At 46.0% G+C, this 16,761-nt stretch overlaps 1 protein-coding gene across 11 annotated transcripts in view; it reads left to right on the top strand.

Moving 5' to 3' along the window:
- The window catches only part of fryl (furry homolog, like), a 54,032-nt gene extending 38,133 nt beyond the window's left edge, over positions 1–15,899 (top strand). For 3 of the 11 annotated variants that reach the window (XM_030083547.1, XM_030083542.1, XM_030083546.1), the window contains 17 exons: positions 8–148; positions 847–1,047; positions 1,135–1,296; positions 1,521–1,631; positions 1,797–1,973; positions 2,333–2,341; positions 2,672–2,872; positions 4,591–4,791; positions 6,549–6,976; positions 9,095–9,302; positions 9,472–9,621; positions 9,769–9,867; positions 10,627–10,695; positions 12,140–12,157; positions 12,984–13,094; positions 13,478–13,671; positions 13,939–15,899. In XM_030083547.1, the coding sequence (XP_029939407.1) occupies positions 8–148; positions 847–1,047; positions 1,135–1,296; positions 1,521–1,631; positions 1,797–1,973; positions 2,333–2,341; positions 2,672–2,872; positions 4,591–4,791; positions 6,549–6,976; positions 9,095–9,302; positions 9,472–9,621; positions 9,769–9,867; positions 10,627–10,695; positions 12,140–12,157; positions 12,984–13,094; positions 13,478–13,671; positions 13,939–14,179 (2,721 nt within the window). In that variant the 3' untranslated portion in view covers positions 14,180–15,899. The remainder of the gene's footprint in view (positions 1–7; positions 149–846; positions 1,048–1,134; positions 1,297–1,520; positions 1,632–1,796; positions 1,974–2,332; positions 2,342–2,671; positions 2,873–4,590; positions 4,792–6,548; positions 6,977–9,094; positions 9,303–9,471; positions 9,622–9,768; positions 9,868–10,626; positions 10,696–12,139; positions 12,158–12,983; positions 13,095–13,477; positions 13,672–13,938) is intronic. The other 8 variants (XM_030083541.1, XM_030083544.1, XM_030083543.1 and 5 more) reach the window with 6 other exon arrangements.
- The last annotated feature ends 862 nt before the right edge of the window (positions 15,900–16,761 follow it).

Genomic DNA, 16,761 nt, shown 5'->3' with positions numbered 1-16,761 from the left:
CTCTTAGCTGCTGGAGAAGGGCCTTCCCAGCATGCAGCAGTCCTTGCTGCAAATCATATACAGCCTGCTGAGTCACATTGACCTGTCAGCAGCTCCTGTCAAACAGTTCAACCTCGAGATCATGAAGATCATCGGCAAATATGTTCAGGTGAGTTATCTGTTAGTAAAAAGGGAATATTTGCTTGTTCAAACATTTTTTCTCCTCATGTCATGATGCTATATGTTGATGCTATAATTCATATTCATCGAGTTAGACTCAGCCCCAAACCCGGAGCTCCACAGCTGCCGACAAGTTTACTAACGTAATCGTTAGAAAATATTACAGGGCACAGCCTGTTTTCACAGACATCCCTGTTCATATGAACACAAGGAGAGACTATAAATAGTGGCACAGTTGAGATTAAGACAGAATGTGTCTTTCAGGGTCATTGTTGAGAAGCCTTTTTGATGGAGCCAGGGTACTTTATGGAAGCCTTTTACCAGCCTTGACCCTTGGGCACTATTTGCTTCTCAGTCACATCTGCATCTGACAGCTTCTATAGCATTAGCGCCTGAAGCCAAGCCCGTACTGACTGACTGACTCTAAGCATTGCCTTTCACAGGGAGCTTTGTATTTGTGCGTCTACTGTGCCAGCGCCTGTGTAATTGTTCTGCCTCTTTTCAAGGCTTCTCAACATCACTGTATGCAGTGAAAATCACAGACATTGGGCCCGTGTCTGCTGTGTTTATGAGTTATTTTGGGATTCTGAAGGAGAACTTGTCTTTTCATGCTGGAATGTTCTCCAGAAACCCCCACCCCCCACCGATTCTTTTCCTTTAGTCAATCATGATGTTTGTGTTTTCCAGAGTCCACATTGGAAAGAGGCCCAAAACATTCTGAAGCTGGTGGTGTCCCGCTCAGCCAGCCTCGTCGTTCCAGACGACGTGCAGCGTTCATACAGTTCTGAGTCATGCGGCTCTCCAGAAATTGCCTTTACGCGCATATTCAACAACTCTTCTAAGGAGCTGCCGGGCAAGACGCTGGACTTCCACTTTGACATCTCAGAGGTGAGGGTCCTGATCCAGATCTCCTTCAGCACATTGTTTTCCCCTTGTTGCTTCTCACAATCAACAAGGATGTCTTGATTTCCACAGACACCGATCATCGGGCATAAATACAGTGATCAGCGGAGTGCAGCAGGCAGGAATGGGAAGCCGCAGGTGATTGCTGTAACGAGGAGTACCTCCTCCACCTCCTCTGGCTCGAACTCCAACGGTCTGGTGCAAGTGAGCTGGAAGAGGCCTCAGCTTTCCCAGGTATGAGCCTGAACGGACACAAAGCATTCAACCCTGTACGCAAAGTAATCTGTGTCTTTTGTTGAAAAAAATCATGATATAGAGAAGTAAGTGTAGGATAAAACATTTATTTAAATAAGGTGCTGAAGTAAAATGATAGTCAAGAGACTGATTGTATTACTACTCTTGTATTATCTACTCTTTCAGTCTTGATTCATCACTCCTGTCCTGTGTTCTTGTTACAGAGACGGACCAGAGAGAGACTCATGAATGTGTTGTCTCTGTGTGGTCCAGAAGCCGGCATTCCCAAAAATCCATCTGTAAGACTCCTCTCCTACTCTAAGGCCTCAGATAAGGTCTCTGGAAATCCACTGTCATGAATACTGCTGTTTGCTGTGCGGTGGTGGTGGTGGTGGTGGTGGTGGTGGTTTTGTCATGTTGATTTGAGCCTTTATGTGTTTTTTGATGTTTTTCTTTTGAGAACAGAGACCTTCAAATGCCCTCTTTTTTGTTTTTTGCAGGTGGTGTTTTCATCTAATGAGGATCTGGATTCTGCTGACCAGCAGACCAGCCTCATTCCCACTGTGGAGGAGGTGGTCAGGGAGGAGGAGGTGCAGGGGGAGGACACAGGCAGTGAGCAGCAGTTCGGTGTCTTTAAGGACTTTGACTTTTTGGATGTGGAGCTGGAGGATGCCGAGGTGAGAAATCCCAGTGAAGTTTCCTGTCTGTAGCCAAACAGTGGCAAACATGGATTAAAAAAATAAGGACGTTCTGGCCATTTTGATGAGCCAATAGTCCAAATATTTTATAACAATTCTTAGAATGCGTAAAGTTTAGAGAAGCAAAGCCTACGACAACTAGACACAGTTAAAGCTGTGAGCTTCTCCCTTTGCTTGCCTGTACATACTGGAGTTCATGGTGTGACATGTCAACCACATCAGCGCCTTCCTCCAGTGTTTGCTCAGGTTGTTTTGGCTACTGTTGTTGAACACAAATCTTTTGAACAACTGTCTTTAGTCTTTTAACATGTGTGTTCCTTCTCTTCTCTTGCCACAAGGAGTTGCAGGTGAGTCTGTGGGCCAGACACGTCTTTAGAGATGTCGCTCAGTGCTGTGCCCTGATGTCTCCCTGTGTTGAATGCACTCATACTGTGTATTTTACAATCAGTCCTCCTGTGGTTGTGAACTTTTTATTTTAGTAGATTTAGAATTACGCATCCTTTGGTGTCCTAAATCGTCGAGAGAAAGCGTCTCGCCCTCTCAAGCACACAAGCGTTTGTTCATTTGTTTGTCTGTCCATTTAATTTCTGTATTGTTGTTTGTCTTTTGACTTGTTTGTGTATTTTGTAGTATATGCCACGACAATATTGTCTCACTGGAGTTTGGCCTTCCTCTAGGGGGAGAGCATGGACAACTTTAACTGGGGGGTTCGGCGCCGCTCTCTGGAGAGCATGGACAAAGGGGACACGCCGTCTTTGCAGGAGTGTCAGTACACGGGCAGCACGCCAAGCCTCAACCTCACCAACCACGAGGACACGGATGAATCATCTGAGGAGGAGGTACTGAGCGCTAGCCAGATTCTCTCCTGCACCGGCCTTGTAAGTCTCACTCTAATCAGGGTCCTCCCCCTGCCCCACCCACCCCGAAAACTCCTGTGCAACTCACGCAGCCTGCTGGCATGGTGTGCGTGTGTGTGTGTGCGCGCGCATACTGAGCTGGACCCGTCGGCGGCGTGGACAGGGGCTCACGCGCTTGCTTCTGCGCTGATGGCAAACGTCATCTGAACAAAACAAAGTTGCGCACAGTGCCTTTACACCTCGCTGCTTACTCAATGCTATTATTTATTTTTCAGTAATGCAAAATTTTGGAGTAAAATTTGTATAACTTGTTTTAATTCCTGTTTATTGAAGTGTTGTCAGCTGTAATAGTGTTTTTTTTTTTTCTTAAAGATTATTTTTTTTGTACTCAGTGGTTCTAATATTCCTCAGGGTTTAGTGTAAAATTCAGCATGTCTTTCCACGTTTTTTAAAAAAGTTTGGCTGCTTGTCTCTAACCCCTCATTCTTTACTTTGCTAGCAAGGCCTGACGCAGACCTGCCAGTCATAATGCTGTTAATACACACCGCTTTACCCCCGTCTAATGGGGATGTTTTCTTTCTTTCCTCTTCCTGCTCTTCTTGACCTTGGTAGTGCACGGTGAGAGAATGAGCTTTTGCCCCCCAAGTAAACAACCTCCTTCCCTCAAAACATATTTTATTGATTCTGTGTTACGTACTAGAGAAATGAGCATGTGGCATTTGTGTTTCACCCTAAATGTTTAATGAGTAGAGGTATTTAGAAAATTGTATGAAATGATTAGCAATTAGTATTTTAAATGTGAGCATGTTCTGTTTTCCTGAACAGGTTTTAAGTGGCAGAGGTGACCGAATGGAAACTAAAAACATTAAAATGCTCCTCCTGTTACATAAACATAATTTCACTTGTTTTGCTGAAATCGACAGTGTGCAAAAACATTTGTACTACAAACCCAGTGACTTGATCTAATCCGTTAACCGTACAAAGTGTGGAATTGCTCTCGCATCAAGATTCTTGTCTGCCTAACCAGATGAGAACCAGCAGCAGGCTGAAGGTAGATTCAGTGGGAAGTACGGCAGTGTCTCCCAGCAGGGACTCACTGACAAAACCAAATCAATGTAGAGAAATAAAGATCAGCTACTCAGTGCACCAGAGTGCCAGTATTTGAATTTTACAATCTGTATCTTTAACAGCTAACAGGAGCAAAATCAAAATATCCTGTCGAGATGAACAGTGAATTAAGGCATTGATTTTTTTTATTTTTTTATTTTTTTTTTACTTTTCCGTTCTTTATAGTCTGTCCAGGAAGATCTGCATTATGTTCAAGCACAGAGTTGTCTTCTTAATTCTCGAGTGGTTCTATATCACTGCCGTTCTGTGTTAAAAGTGTACAAGAAGCATCATGTCGAGCAAGTGTGGCCATGCACTCTATTCGGAATAGAGAACTGTATAAACCATCCACCTTATTTTGAATGATTTTTCTCTCTGAATGTTCATGAAGCATTTTCATTCTTCCAAACTGCAGTACAGCTTATAAAGCCCTGTGCATTGTGGTTGAGGTGTGTGTGTTCCTGTAGTAGTGATGTTACACCAGCCGTCACAACTTCTAGAGACCTTTCAAAATAAAGCAATATGTATTTCTTTAGTGACAATTTGGATAGCGTGCTAATTGTTTTGTAATTTTTGTTGTCCACAAAAAATGCTGATCAGGCTGTCTTGTTGGGTTTTTCCCCCTTCTGTAGCTGAACAGTGACTCTGCCACAGACGACACGGCGTCCAACCATGTGGACTCCCTGCAGCAGTCCCAGGAATCGTCCAGCAGTGCCATGACCGAGGAGGCCACCGTCCTGCCCTCCCTGCCCTCCCTATCCTCCCTCCCTCGACTGGATAGTCCCCTTTTGGAGATGGCCCACTCAGACAGCACCAGCAGCCAGCTGCCTGAGGTGCGATCAATCGGGAGTGGCAATAAACTGTGGTGCTCGGGTGCTTTTTAGCTTGCCTATTTTGTCTCTGGTCATCTTCTATCTGCTTTTGCTGCATGCGTGTTTTTTTAATTTTCTTCATTTTTTTGCCCGGTCTGTTGTTCAGGCTGAATATTCTCTGCCTCTCTGGGCTTTGGGATGGGGGTTAAAGTGCTGGCTCTCTGGCTGTTCTGTCCTGCTGTTGGGGTGAAAGACATAGTGTGCTGCTTTGGCTGTTTCTGGCTCCTTACGCAACTGCTTTCTTTTGTTACTTCGCTCTGGGTGTGGGCGCCAAACGCCAACTCTTTAGCGCCCGTTCCCTTTTTCAGTGGTGGGGCTTGACGATGTGATTTTGGGGAAACTAAATTTCACCTCAGGTCAGCTGTTACTGCTTACCTCCAATTAAACAGCAACTGATAATTCCAACTAAAACCTCCATGTAAATACTTGTGAAAGGGACACCAGCTCCTTTGTCTTCAGCCAGCGCATGTGTGAGTATGAGACCTTTACAAAATGTGTCTTAACTTTGAAAGTGCGATTCAGTGAAAAGCAGTCATGCTCAAGCGAATGAAACCCCTTCGAGTTGCTACCATATTAACATGCCGCAGCCTTCCTGTGCTGTCTACTGCTACTGACATTTATCACTTATACTAACAACGGTGAGTATTTTGACTTGTCTTGATATAAATGTGCATGTTCGGTGTGTGAACGCAATGCAGTGGATCGCCTAACGCAAGAAAACATATGGACAAACTTGCATCGTGTGTATCAAGTGTAATATGGTCATATGTGTTGCCTCCGGCTGCGGTGACGTCGCCTCATACGCAGATCTGACGGCAACTTTCTAGGAACTCAATCTCGCCAGTGGTCTCAATATCACTGCAAGGACATCTCCCCCATCACAACCCCAGCTCTTAGTGTAATGAGCCCCAGATAAAACCATCAATACTCTTACTCATTCCCTCCAGGATGGCCGCGACCACTTCTAAAAGCTTTCTGTAATATAGCCACTGTCTCTGTGATGTACTGGCTGTCTGCCACGCTCAGTTTTCCGAATGCATTAGGCTTTCCAGAAAAAAACAACTTTTCTTCGTTAGAGGTCTCCCTCATGTACGGGATTTACATCAACGTAACAAATTCATGCAGTTTGATGATTTTCGGCTGTGGGTCAGTCATCAAGGAGCCTCACTTAATGCGCGCTTTTAGTTTATTTTGCCGTTTAGCTTGCGTCATGTCGCAATCCATTAACCATGTACAGCAATGCAGAGTCGGTCATAAATCAGTCATACACGTGTGGCGTTCGCCACAGCAGTTGCTTTCATCTGCACGGGTCCTGATGGCGCTCCACCGTGCTCGCATCTTATTAGCTGCGAGGTCAGTTTTTTAGTGGCCTTTCAATGATTGATTGACGTTGGCAGATTAACGATTCTTTTTCCCCTGTCTGTAATTTTTATCTGGAGATGCTCGCCTTCGTTTATAGAAAGGCATCACGAGCAGCCTCCAAGGAACTGGACTTAAACGTCCTTTCTTTTATAATTTATACTAATATGTTCTCCTAAATACTGGATATAGTAGTATACAGTAAATATGGCGATAGTGGTGGTTCGTCTGTGTTCTTGAATTCTGAATAAGAGCCACTGTGGTCGGCGTAGTTTTTTGTGGGACAGATACATTTGTATTTTTCCTTCAGCCCCCCTGCCGCAGTAACAGTAACACTGCTCTCTGGTTTGGTGTCACAGGATGCTGTGAGCATGACTGCCGCCGATGAGCTGAGCAGCAGTGTGAGCGAGGACACGGGGTTCTGTAGCGCCCCCCCTCTGCCCTCTGACCCACCAGAAATGTGCGACCTTCAGGAGTTGCAGGAACCTCAGGATCCTCCTGAAACTCAGGACCCTCAAGAGACCCTGGACCCTCAAGAGGACCTGGATCCGGCCCCCCCTCCTCCGCCGGCCATAGACACTCCACCCGGGTTCCTTTGTGAGGACGAGTCCCAAACAGTTCTGCCCCTTTGTATGCCGATGATACCGGAAACAAAGCCTGATCCGGACCCGGACCCTGATCCAGACAGCACCTGTGGGTCTGTGTGGGAAGAGGATGTGACTCAAGCCCTGAAGGAGCTGGACGAGCGCTGTGAAGAGGAGGAGGCCGACTTCTCTGGCATGTCCAGGTAAGAGAGCCAGACTTTTTTAAAATCAGTGGATCGCTGTGATTTCTGTTTGACATTTTTATTGATGTGCAAAGAAACAATGTCTCAATTATGCAATGCAAATGGATATACACAACATTCCTTTTTGTTATTTTTTCCAACACAGAGTAAAACACGAGTAAAGTGAATAAGTAAAACAAATAAGTAAAAATAAAAAAAGGAAAAATTAATAAAGAAAAGAAAGAAGAAAAAAACACCCTCACACCAAAAGAAGGGAAAAAAAGAGGGGGGGAGCAGGGGGGGTTAACCTTTACCAAAAAATTGATAAATGGTTGCCAGTTTTGAAAGAATTTTTCTGTCATACCTTTCTTGGAATATCTAATCTTTTCAACTATTATAAAAGACATGACCTCATGAATCCATCGTGTGCTGGATGGGGAATTAGCTGACTTCCAATGCGTGAGGAGATGCCGTCTAGCAATGAGAGATGTGAAAGCTAAGATCTGCAGGTGAAGAGCTGAAAAGTTGGAGTAGTTTTCAGGAATGCCAAAAATAGCCACATGAGAAGAAACATTATTGTCTTTTGAAAGCACTTTGGACATGGTATTAAAATAAATTTGCCAAAACATATTTAGGGATGGACAAGAAAAGAACATATGAACAAGGTTACAAGGGGAACCACCACACCTATCACAAATATCTATGGTAGACGGGAAACTTTGAGCAAGCCTTGTTTTAGAGTAATGGCACCTGAACAAGACTTTGAACTGGACCAATGTCAAACGAGCACAAATAGTTGTCATATGAATGAGGTTCAAAGCAGAATCCCACCAGGATTGGTCGAAGACTACGAATTGCTGTGATTTGTCATTGTTTGATTGGTCAGATACTTCATCACTTCATCATTTCTATAAAGAAAAGAGCTGTGACATGCTGCTTATTGCCTAATTATAAGATCGAAAAAGATCTGTCTGCTCTCTGTCTATGCAGCTCCTATTTTCTTATATTTTAATGACTGCTGTTGCTGCGTGTGATTAAAACGTTAAAGTATCTCTGGTTGCTTTTACCGATATGTGTGGCTTGCTTGTGAGAAGATACGATGGGCAATTTGTTTATTGGTGTGGCTGGCTGGAACTGTGAAGGTGGGCCAACATAGGCTGGCTCCAGTCCACTTCTACCAGAGCGCTCTCCTCAAGGTGGGCCAATTCTGGCTGGAGGACGGCTGTAAAGTCAAGGATTTAAACTACACTGAAGAAACACGGAGACGCATCGTAGAACAAACACGCAGACGGAGTCCTTCTCTCAGCCTCTGACACACATATATCATTGAGATTTAAATGGGTCTGAGACTCACACAAATGTGCAGTGAGTGGTTTTGAATCTGATTTTGTCTGAAACGTGGAGTAACCGAGCCGCGCTGTGTCTCTGTGTGAGGATTTTTTTTTTTTTTTTTTTTTTTTTTTTTTCCTCGTGTGTGGGAGAGAGCAGGATAAAAACAACTACGCAACATTGAACCACAGCGAGCCTGGGAGCTGGCTCCAGTGCAGAAATGTGTGTGTGTATGTGTCAGTGTGCCTGGCTTGTATAGAGCTCTCTGCAGTCCTGTGTGGGATGAGAGTGCAGTGCGCTAGTGCTGTTAGCAGTTGCTGCACAGTCGAGCTGCAGACAAGGGGAGAGAGTGAGGGATAGAGAAACGATAGTTGGGGTGAGGATGAGGACAGAGACCGTGTCCGCTGCAGCGCTCGGCAGCGCCGGCTTCAGATACTTGTATTCTGTCTGCTTCTTCAGGCTGTTCGGTCCTACAGGCCTGTGAGTATCAGCGCGTCTGTACACACCTGTGAGCGTATGTGAGAGGAGGAGAGAGAGAAATGTTTGCATGGTGCTGGAATGCTAATAGCTCTTATGTTATTGTGTTGCCACTGCAGCAGATTAGACTTCTCAGCGTAGCGCAGCAGAATTTGAAGAAAGGGCAGCAGGGGTCTGCTAATGCGAGGTTGTTTACTTGCAGCAAGAGATGACGTGTGTGTTTGTGCGTGCGCGCCAACGTGCGCGTGTGTTTATACTCGTCCTTCAGTGAAGACGGAGGGGAGCGCGGAGCGTTGTTGTATTGTAGCTCACTGGCCCTCGTGTTTGTTTCAGTCAAGATGAAGGTGACGCAGACAGCTTCCCAGAGATCCAGGCCTCTCCGCCCCCTTCACCCTTCCTCTCCGCCATCCTGGCGGCGTTCCAGCCTGTTGCCTATGACAATGAGGAAGATGCTTGGCGTTGCCATGTCAACCAGATGTTGTCAGACACAGATGGGTCCTCTGCTGTTTACACTTTCCACGTGTTCTCCCGGCTCTTTCAGGTAATGGCTCTCTTTCTTTCTTTCTTTTCCGCTTTTTTAACAGACTTTTTCCATTTAGTAGTTGAGTTTTCTTGGAAATGTATCTGTTGTACTGTCAACCAGTAAGCATTTCAGCAAGACCTTTTCTTTTTACACATATTTTTTTTTCTTCCTTGCTTTTGCTTCAAAGGGCATTCAGAGGAAATTTGGCTCCATCACACATGCATCTGTTCGCTTTCTCGGGGAAAGGCTCCAACGAATGGGAAATCAGTTCCTCAGCTCCCTGGAAGTCATGACGTCGCGCTCGCAGTGCCCCACCGTGCTGCTGGATGCTGAGACGGTGAGGCTCTGACACACGGCTGCCTCCTGCTATCTGTCTGTCTACATATCTATATACAGACACTGATATTAAAGCATCGTGTGTGTTGTGCCTCTCTCACTAGTTTCTGGTTTAAATTCTGCATGGTGTTCTGTGTTGTTGTTGCAGCTGGTCTCTTGTGGACTATTGGAGATCTTGAAGTTCAGTGTGCTGGAGTTGCAGGAACACCTGGACACCTATAATGCCAAGAGAGAAGCAGCAGAGCTCGTAAGTCTTCACCATTCCATCGCCACGTTCACCGATCTTGCGCTTCCCCGTCGATCCCGTGCGATTGCCGCAAACTACGATTTCATCTGCTGCGTCAGAATGTGAGGGTTAGGGACTGTAAGGAACAGTCTGGTATGAGTCTGCTCATCTCCACCGGGATGAGCTTGAAAAACAGGGTCTCATACGTCTATGCCGTCGCACAGCAGGGAGAACATAAAGACTAATAGCTGATGCTGCGCAGGATAAGTTCAATCTGTCTCATCAGCAGGGCTGACATTGAATCAGCGTTGGGATGAGTAGATTTAGCTGCCGTTAGTGTCTGCATCACCAGTGACAACCCCTGCCGACGGGATAAAAATAACCCTCAGCACTCCTAAATCAGTTATGGAGCGCCAGGCGGCAGGGAGCTGGAAGGGGTGGGCAGCGGGAGGAAGCGGGGATGGGAAGAAAGAGAAGAGATGAGATTGCAGAGGGTTCTGCGATGCAGGGGCGCTAATTGAATGAGACGGCAATGTTCCCTGGAGAGCCAGATACCATCCCCTGCTCTGGAGCAGGCCTTCTTTAATTTGCTAAGTACAACGGTCTTATTAAATCTCCTCCCTGACCAACCTTTATTATGTACACTCTATGTACACACACACAAATGTAAAATGCATGAGTCCATGACAGTAAAAAGCCCCTGTAATGTCTCCGTTACCAAGTCTCCTTGTCTTGTAACTAATGTTTCGTCCTCGCCGGTTTGTTCTCTCAACCTCCCAGTGGCTGGAAAACTGCAGGAAAACATTTGGGGACAAAGACAGCAGCCAGCGACCCAACACTCACGCACAGGTAAGAAGGATCAGTTTTATCTGTGCAGCTCCTGTCTTTGCTCTAGTTGGTGGGAATACTGTTCTCCGGTAGTTTGAGTAGGAGACAAAGAGGTGTGTCATTGCTCTACTCAGTCAGCCATCTTTGGACGACAGCGAAGGTTCTGTTGCTGTAAAAATTTCTCGTAAAATCCTGGCTCTGATAGATGTGTAGTTAAAGGGGGGGAGAGGATTGTTCCTGGTTTAGAGGTGACATTTTAAGAATTGTGTCTACATCTGAGGTTTCAGTTAATCTTAAACCTCATTTAAAAGCCGTCCTTTGCTTTGGCTCACAGACTTCATGCTGGAAGGCAGCAGGTTTATTTTGTGAGGATAACATCAGTCTGGGCTCATATCAGTGAGCGGCGGAGTCGGTGTGCTTTCTGAACACTTGAGTTCCAGTGGCACACGTTTCCAGCTGCAGCACCTCGAACCGTTTAAGTCACTGACTCGAATGTAGTTTGACCTCGTCGTGTTTTCACCGTGCATATGCAGTTTAATCTTGCTTTTTATTTGTTGTGTGTATTTGTTGAGTTTGTTTTGTTTTCTTTCCTTGTGGGTGTAAACTCTAACACGAGCGCTCATTATTAACACCAGTCACGTAGTCTTTGAATTGAAAGTTGGTGAAATTTCAGTGAAAGTGAGCGTCGGTGTCTTTTTGGGAGTGATTTTTGATGACCGTGGTAGTTTTCTGCTCATGCTGAGCAACGCTCTAAACCGTCACAATGAGCTGCTGCGCCGCAGAATATTTATAACGACCTGCTAATGTCTCCTGTTCAGACGCTGCGTGGTTCTTACTCCTCAACACCACTAACAGCACGCCGTCTCTCACCTCTTTGTGCTCCGCCGGCTGGAGGAAAAGCGCATTTATTAAAATTTCTCCCCAAGGCCATTTGCACATCTCTGTGGTGACGAAGTAAAACCTCGCACGCGCGTTTGAAGAAGTCACTGACAGCGGACGCTCACGTGTGATTCTGCGTGGAAATTCAGGACAGATTTCAGGATGTAATGCTCCCTTCAGTGTTTCCAGTCTTTAAACTTACGTGCTGCTTTTGGAGAAACACACTCGGGGGGGCTTTTCTCTTTTCCCACCACTCTCCTCCTCCGCCTGCTCTGCGTAGCGTTGACCATATGTTCACTCTTCCTCATTGCACTTGCTGTTGTTCTGCTTCCCTGAGACGAGGTTTCTGTTCCCGCTGAGCCGAGCTGCTGCGTCTTCTGACGCCAGACTCTGGGAGTTGATAAGAGCACCGCTCTCCGCCCGTCAGGTCACTGTGTCTCAGCTGTCATGTTAAAGCTCACTAATTCTCGGTCTTTCTCTCCTTCTGTTTTGTTTGTTGTTTGGTGCGTGTGTGTGTGTGTGTGTGTGTGTGTGTGTGTGTGTGTGTGTGTGTGTGTTTGCGTGACCTGCTCACCTTCTTGCTTAGCAAATGGAAAATCTAGCAGTAAGTGGTTCTCCTATTTTAGCCTTTATTACTGATGGCATCTGGACAAAGCACTGACCATCTCATCTCTCTCTGCATACCTGTGCTGTTGAAAGCCACCGACTGTGCTCCACCACCACCTCCACCACCCCCACCTGCCTCGTATCTCTCTCTCTCTCTCTCTCTCTCTCTCTCTCTGCCTTGATTGGTCACTTAACCCAGCACAACTCCCCTCATCCTCCCAATCATGACTGTTATCCCGCAGTATATGCTTTTTGTTCTTTTTTGTTCTCGTCGGCTGGACGAACAGCATCTCTGTGCTCTGATCTGAAGTCATCTCCTCTCATTCAGAGTTCCTGTTTGATTCGAGATAGTCTGCAGCTTTTTATCAGTGGGAGAGGATGGGCGGACTGTTCATGTCACTTTTGGCTCACTTTCATTTTGGCATGTGCGTCGTTTCATTCCCATATCTCTTCACGCTCTCATTATTTTTTTTTTTTCTTTTGTTTTCCCTGAATTACGGTCTTTAACTTCTCATAACTTCCCACTTTTTGGATCATTCGTCCAGTCCGCAGGGCTGTAGTCACTGCGGCCCTTAGGGGAGTGTCACACAAGGTGGTCATGGACAGTCTTATCACTAATCCTAGCAGCTGTAGGTAACTCACCTTTGGCGACACACGGCCCAAACCAGACGGCACCTTGCACTAGTTCATGTTAACCCTCTTCATCTCCTCCCCATGTCTCTAACCCAGGACACCCATCTGTCTAATCATGTGGCCGCTGCTGTGATGTGAGCGTGCGGCAGACCGCGGCGAATGACGCGCCAGTCTTGTCTTTGTCTCTGTAGGAGCTGGAACTGTGTCGGAGGCTTTATAAGTTGCACTTTCAGCTGCTGCTGCTGTTCCAGGCGTACTGTAAGCTCATCAGCAGAGTGGACACCATCAAGAGAGAGGCCGAGGTGAGACTGAAGGGCACCAGCACGTGCAAACGGAATTCATCCATTCATCCATTCAATCAACTGATCCATTTCTACCAGTAGAGGTGAAATAAGCAGAACAGAATTCAGAGTTTTGCTCAGTGCACCCATTCACTCTTCTTGATAAGAAATCTTTTAAGGTTAGATAAATATGCTCTGTTTTGCAGTCGATTCCTGCCTGCATCCAGACTTACCTTCAGTTTGCTTCCATCACCCGAGGAAATTAAATAATTTCACATACAGAGTGTCGGGGGAGAGCGAGTCCTCCCGTTGTTTTAATTTCCTGACCCGCCGTTTTTATGTAGCTCATATACGCTGCTATCGTTCGGCGCGGCGGACGTCATCTCTGTGCCTCTGTCTCTCAGGTCACCAACATGTCTGAGGAGCTGACGATCCTAGAAAGCTGCCTGAAAGAGGCAGAGATTGGCAACGACGTCCAGGAGGACGTGTGCATGTCCGACAACGCCCACACCAACACGGAGACGGCCATCCAGTCGCTCATCGAAACGCTCCGCGGCAGAGACTTCAGCTCCGCTCTCACACAGGTCAAAGTCTTCAGGTGAGGCTCGCAGCTCAGAAATCAGTCGATGCTGCTCATAAAGCTGCCGTCAGTCTGAAAACGTCGTTTTTAAACGAGCTGCTTTGAATTATTCTGTAGCACTGATGTTAGCTGAAGGCAGTGTTGGCATAACCTTCCAGTTTGAAACTGCTCCACGGTCTCGGGAAGCCTGATAACTTGTGTTTTGCAGTTGATTTAGTTTTTTCATCGTTAAATTCCATCAGTCTGAAGCGTTTGTGGTCTGAATTTTCCTCCTTTCCCGCGCAGGTCTTTGTGGCCCAATGACATCTTCGGCAACGAGACGGACAACGCCGTCCAGACCCTCCTGCACATCTACTTCCGCCACCAGACGCTGGGCCAGACGGGCTGCCTGGCCGTGGTGGGCCCCAGCGGGGACCTTTCTCAGGCCAGCACTCGCCTCATGGAGCTCAACCTGCAGATCCGCGAGGCCCTGAGTCAGGCGCAGTCCTGCCAGCCCCACGGCGCCGTGGTCAGCACGGGGCTGTGAGCCCCGCGGCGCCGCGGGCCGCACCGGACCGGACACAAACGCCCCTTTCCCCTCCGCCCACCGCTCTACACAGACCTCACTTCAGCTGTAGACGGAGGGCGGACGGAGAGGGGAGGAGGACGAGAGAGACTCCACCTACAAAGGGCTAAAGGATGTGTGGGAATAACTGTGACTCTTAATATATATATCTATAAATATATATTATTACATATATGAATGCTTAAAGCTAATATCTTTTCCCAGACTAAGCCAACTTGCAAAATTCAATTGCAATAAGTCATGTGGTGGTGTGCCTGGAGAAGAATCAGGAAGGGCACAGGGAGATGACCTTTTACTTTGGTTTTTATTTTCATTTGGGAGTGTTCTTATTTTACTTTTTTTCTTTCTTTGGGATCTGACCTGGCACCTTCTTGCAAATGGGCGCCTTCCTCGCGGCGCCGGCGTGAGACGGAGCGGAGCGGGCGGATTGTGTTGCGTGCGGACACAACGTCAAGGTTCAACAAGCAAGCTCGTTTTAAAACACAAAAATGAAAGAAAAAAAAAAGTCAGAGGTTTTCAGAGGCATGCTCGAAAGAGAACCGGCACTGCAAGAATATTTTTTTGAGAAATGTATTTTTATTAGAGCTAACATGGTAGGTTGTAAATGTTAGGATATATTAAACGTGTAATTGTAACCCTGTGGGGACGGTTCGCCTTCAGGGAGTGTACAAAGAGAAATATATCTGTTTATTGATCTGTTCTGAGAGGAGAGCCCCTTTACAACAGGTCTTCTCGCAAAAACTCACTCTTTAACCAAATAAGTAGATGCCTTTAGAGACTCTGGACTGTGTGGCTATATATTGGATATTCTGGTATACACTCACACAGATGCATTTGATTGCACATGAGTGCAGACCGGCTATAGCTCATTATGAAAACATAACTTATTTTACTCTGTATATATTTTAGAAAATGTATAGTGTAAAACCAGTATTTTTTTCCCCTGTACTTTTGTGTAATGCACTGTTCATCCGAATAGGATGTGATGTATAAAGCTAACGTGATAAGAGAAAGCCAAGACCAGATCTGAGTCGTTCATGGTCCGCTCCACCTGTCCGTCATCCCAATCACACAAGACTTCTGAACTTTCCCGAAGGCTGCCTTGGCGGATGGAGGCGGTCTCCCAGACGTGGGCGCGGATCGCCGCTCGTTTCGGGACGGGCCGTCTGCCTTGTTTTTTGTTTTTTTTGTGGGGTGGGGGCGGCGCGGCGGCGTGGGAGATGAATAGTAGCCTCCATCTCCCGCGGGACTCCAGCAGTCCAGCGAAGCCATGTCCATATGCATTCCTTCTCTCCACTGTGACCTGTTATTTTGTTAAGCATGGTGCCGCGGCACACGCTCTGCTTAAAGCCTTACGACGGGAGACTGAAAGGTTTGTCCGGGTTGATGAGGAGACGGCTTCGCTTCACTCTCAGAATGGCCCTATTTGCTGCTGTGACTGCGGGACATGAACTGTTCTCTGGACGCTCTTTGGAAAACTTGTCATGGCACATTGTAACAGTCACTGTACTCATTCCTCAGAGAGCTTCTCCTCCCTTTTTCCCCTTCTTGCCTGGTTCATTTGCTGTTTAATGACATTTACCAGGAAGATGTTTTAATGTAGAGCTGCATTTTGCTTTTTCCTTCACTCACATACCAGCCTTCTTTTCTGGATGAATAAAGTCCTAAACATACCAAATAACCACAGCCTCGAGTCATTCTGAACAATCAGTGCTGATGAAATTCTTATTTCCTCACTAATAAATCATGTACTGTCAGAAATCCACTGTATTTTCCCTTTAAGTGCTGCTATTTGAGCTCTGCATCAGATATAAGTGGAATATAAGAGGATGAAGTTTTGCCGCAGCGTGTGGCGACTGTTTTCTTACATGCTCCTTTAGGCAAGTGACAATTTTGATTTAATATCCTTTTTTCCTCATTTCGACTTCCTCAAGTCTTGGAACTTCCTCCAAGAAACATGTGGAACAAGTTCAGCCGCCAAGAGTCATGGCAGCTGGCGTGTGGAGTAAAACTGATCAATGCTGCCAACTAGCAGTTCATTTTGATCTCTTAACACTTTCATTTGAACCAGCTCAACTGGTGTTTGCGCATTTTAAAGTTGACATATTTACACACTTTCCCATCAGTTTTTTTCTTTTTTTGGCAGTGATATTAACCATAACTGATGGATGAAACCAAACATACTCCCATAGTAAGATTTATAGTAATGAACTCTCATCAGCAAACATTCCAGTGTTTGTAGACGATGATTTTAAAAGTACTCATGGTGTAGAGTGTAGCTTCGTTTGACTTCACATGAACTCAAGCACTAATAATAAAATTGAAGCACAGATAACGGCATCATTCCGGTACCTCTTGTGCTCTGGCAGTAAATTGAATTACTTTGCAGCAGGTTTGGTCCCAAACAACAGAATTACGCTGACGTCTTCAATGTGGATTTTTAATCAAATGTAGAGGAAAGTACATGGAAATTGGAGTTTTAAATACTGCAGTTCTCTCCTGGGAACTGGAGAAAAAAAAGCACTGGCCAGTGCTTTTGTTTC

The sequence above is a fragment of the Salarias fasciatus genome, chromosome 23 (genome assembly GCF_902148845.1).
Source record: "Salarias fasciatus chromosome 23, fSalaFa1.1, whole genome shotgun sequence".
Taxonomy (NCBI): domain Eukaryota; kingdom Metazoa; phylum Chordata; class Actinopteri; order Blenniiformes; family Blenniidae; genus Salarias; species Salarias fasciatus.
Note: the sequence above shows the minus strand (reverse complement) of the source record. Positions and strands in the feature narration are given on the sequence as shown.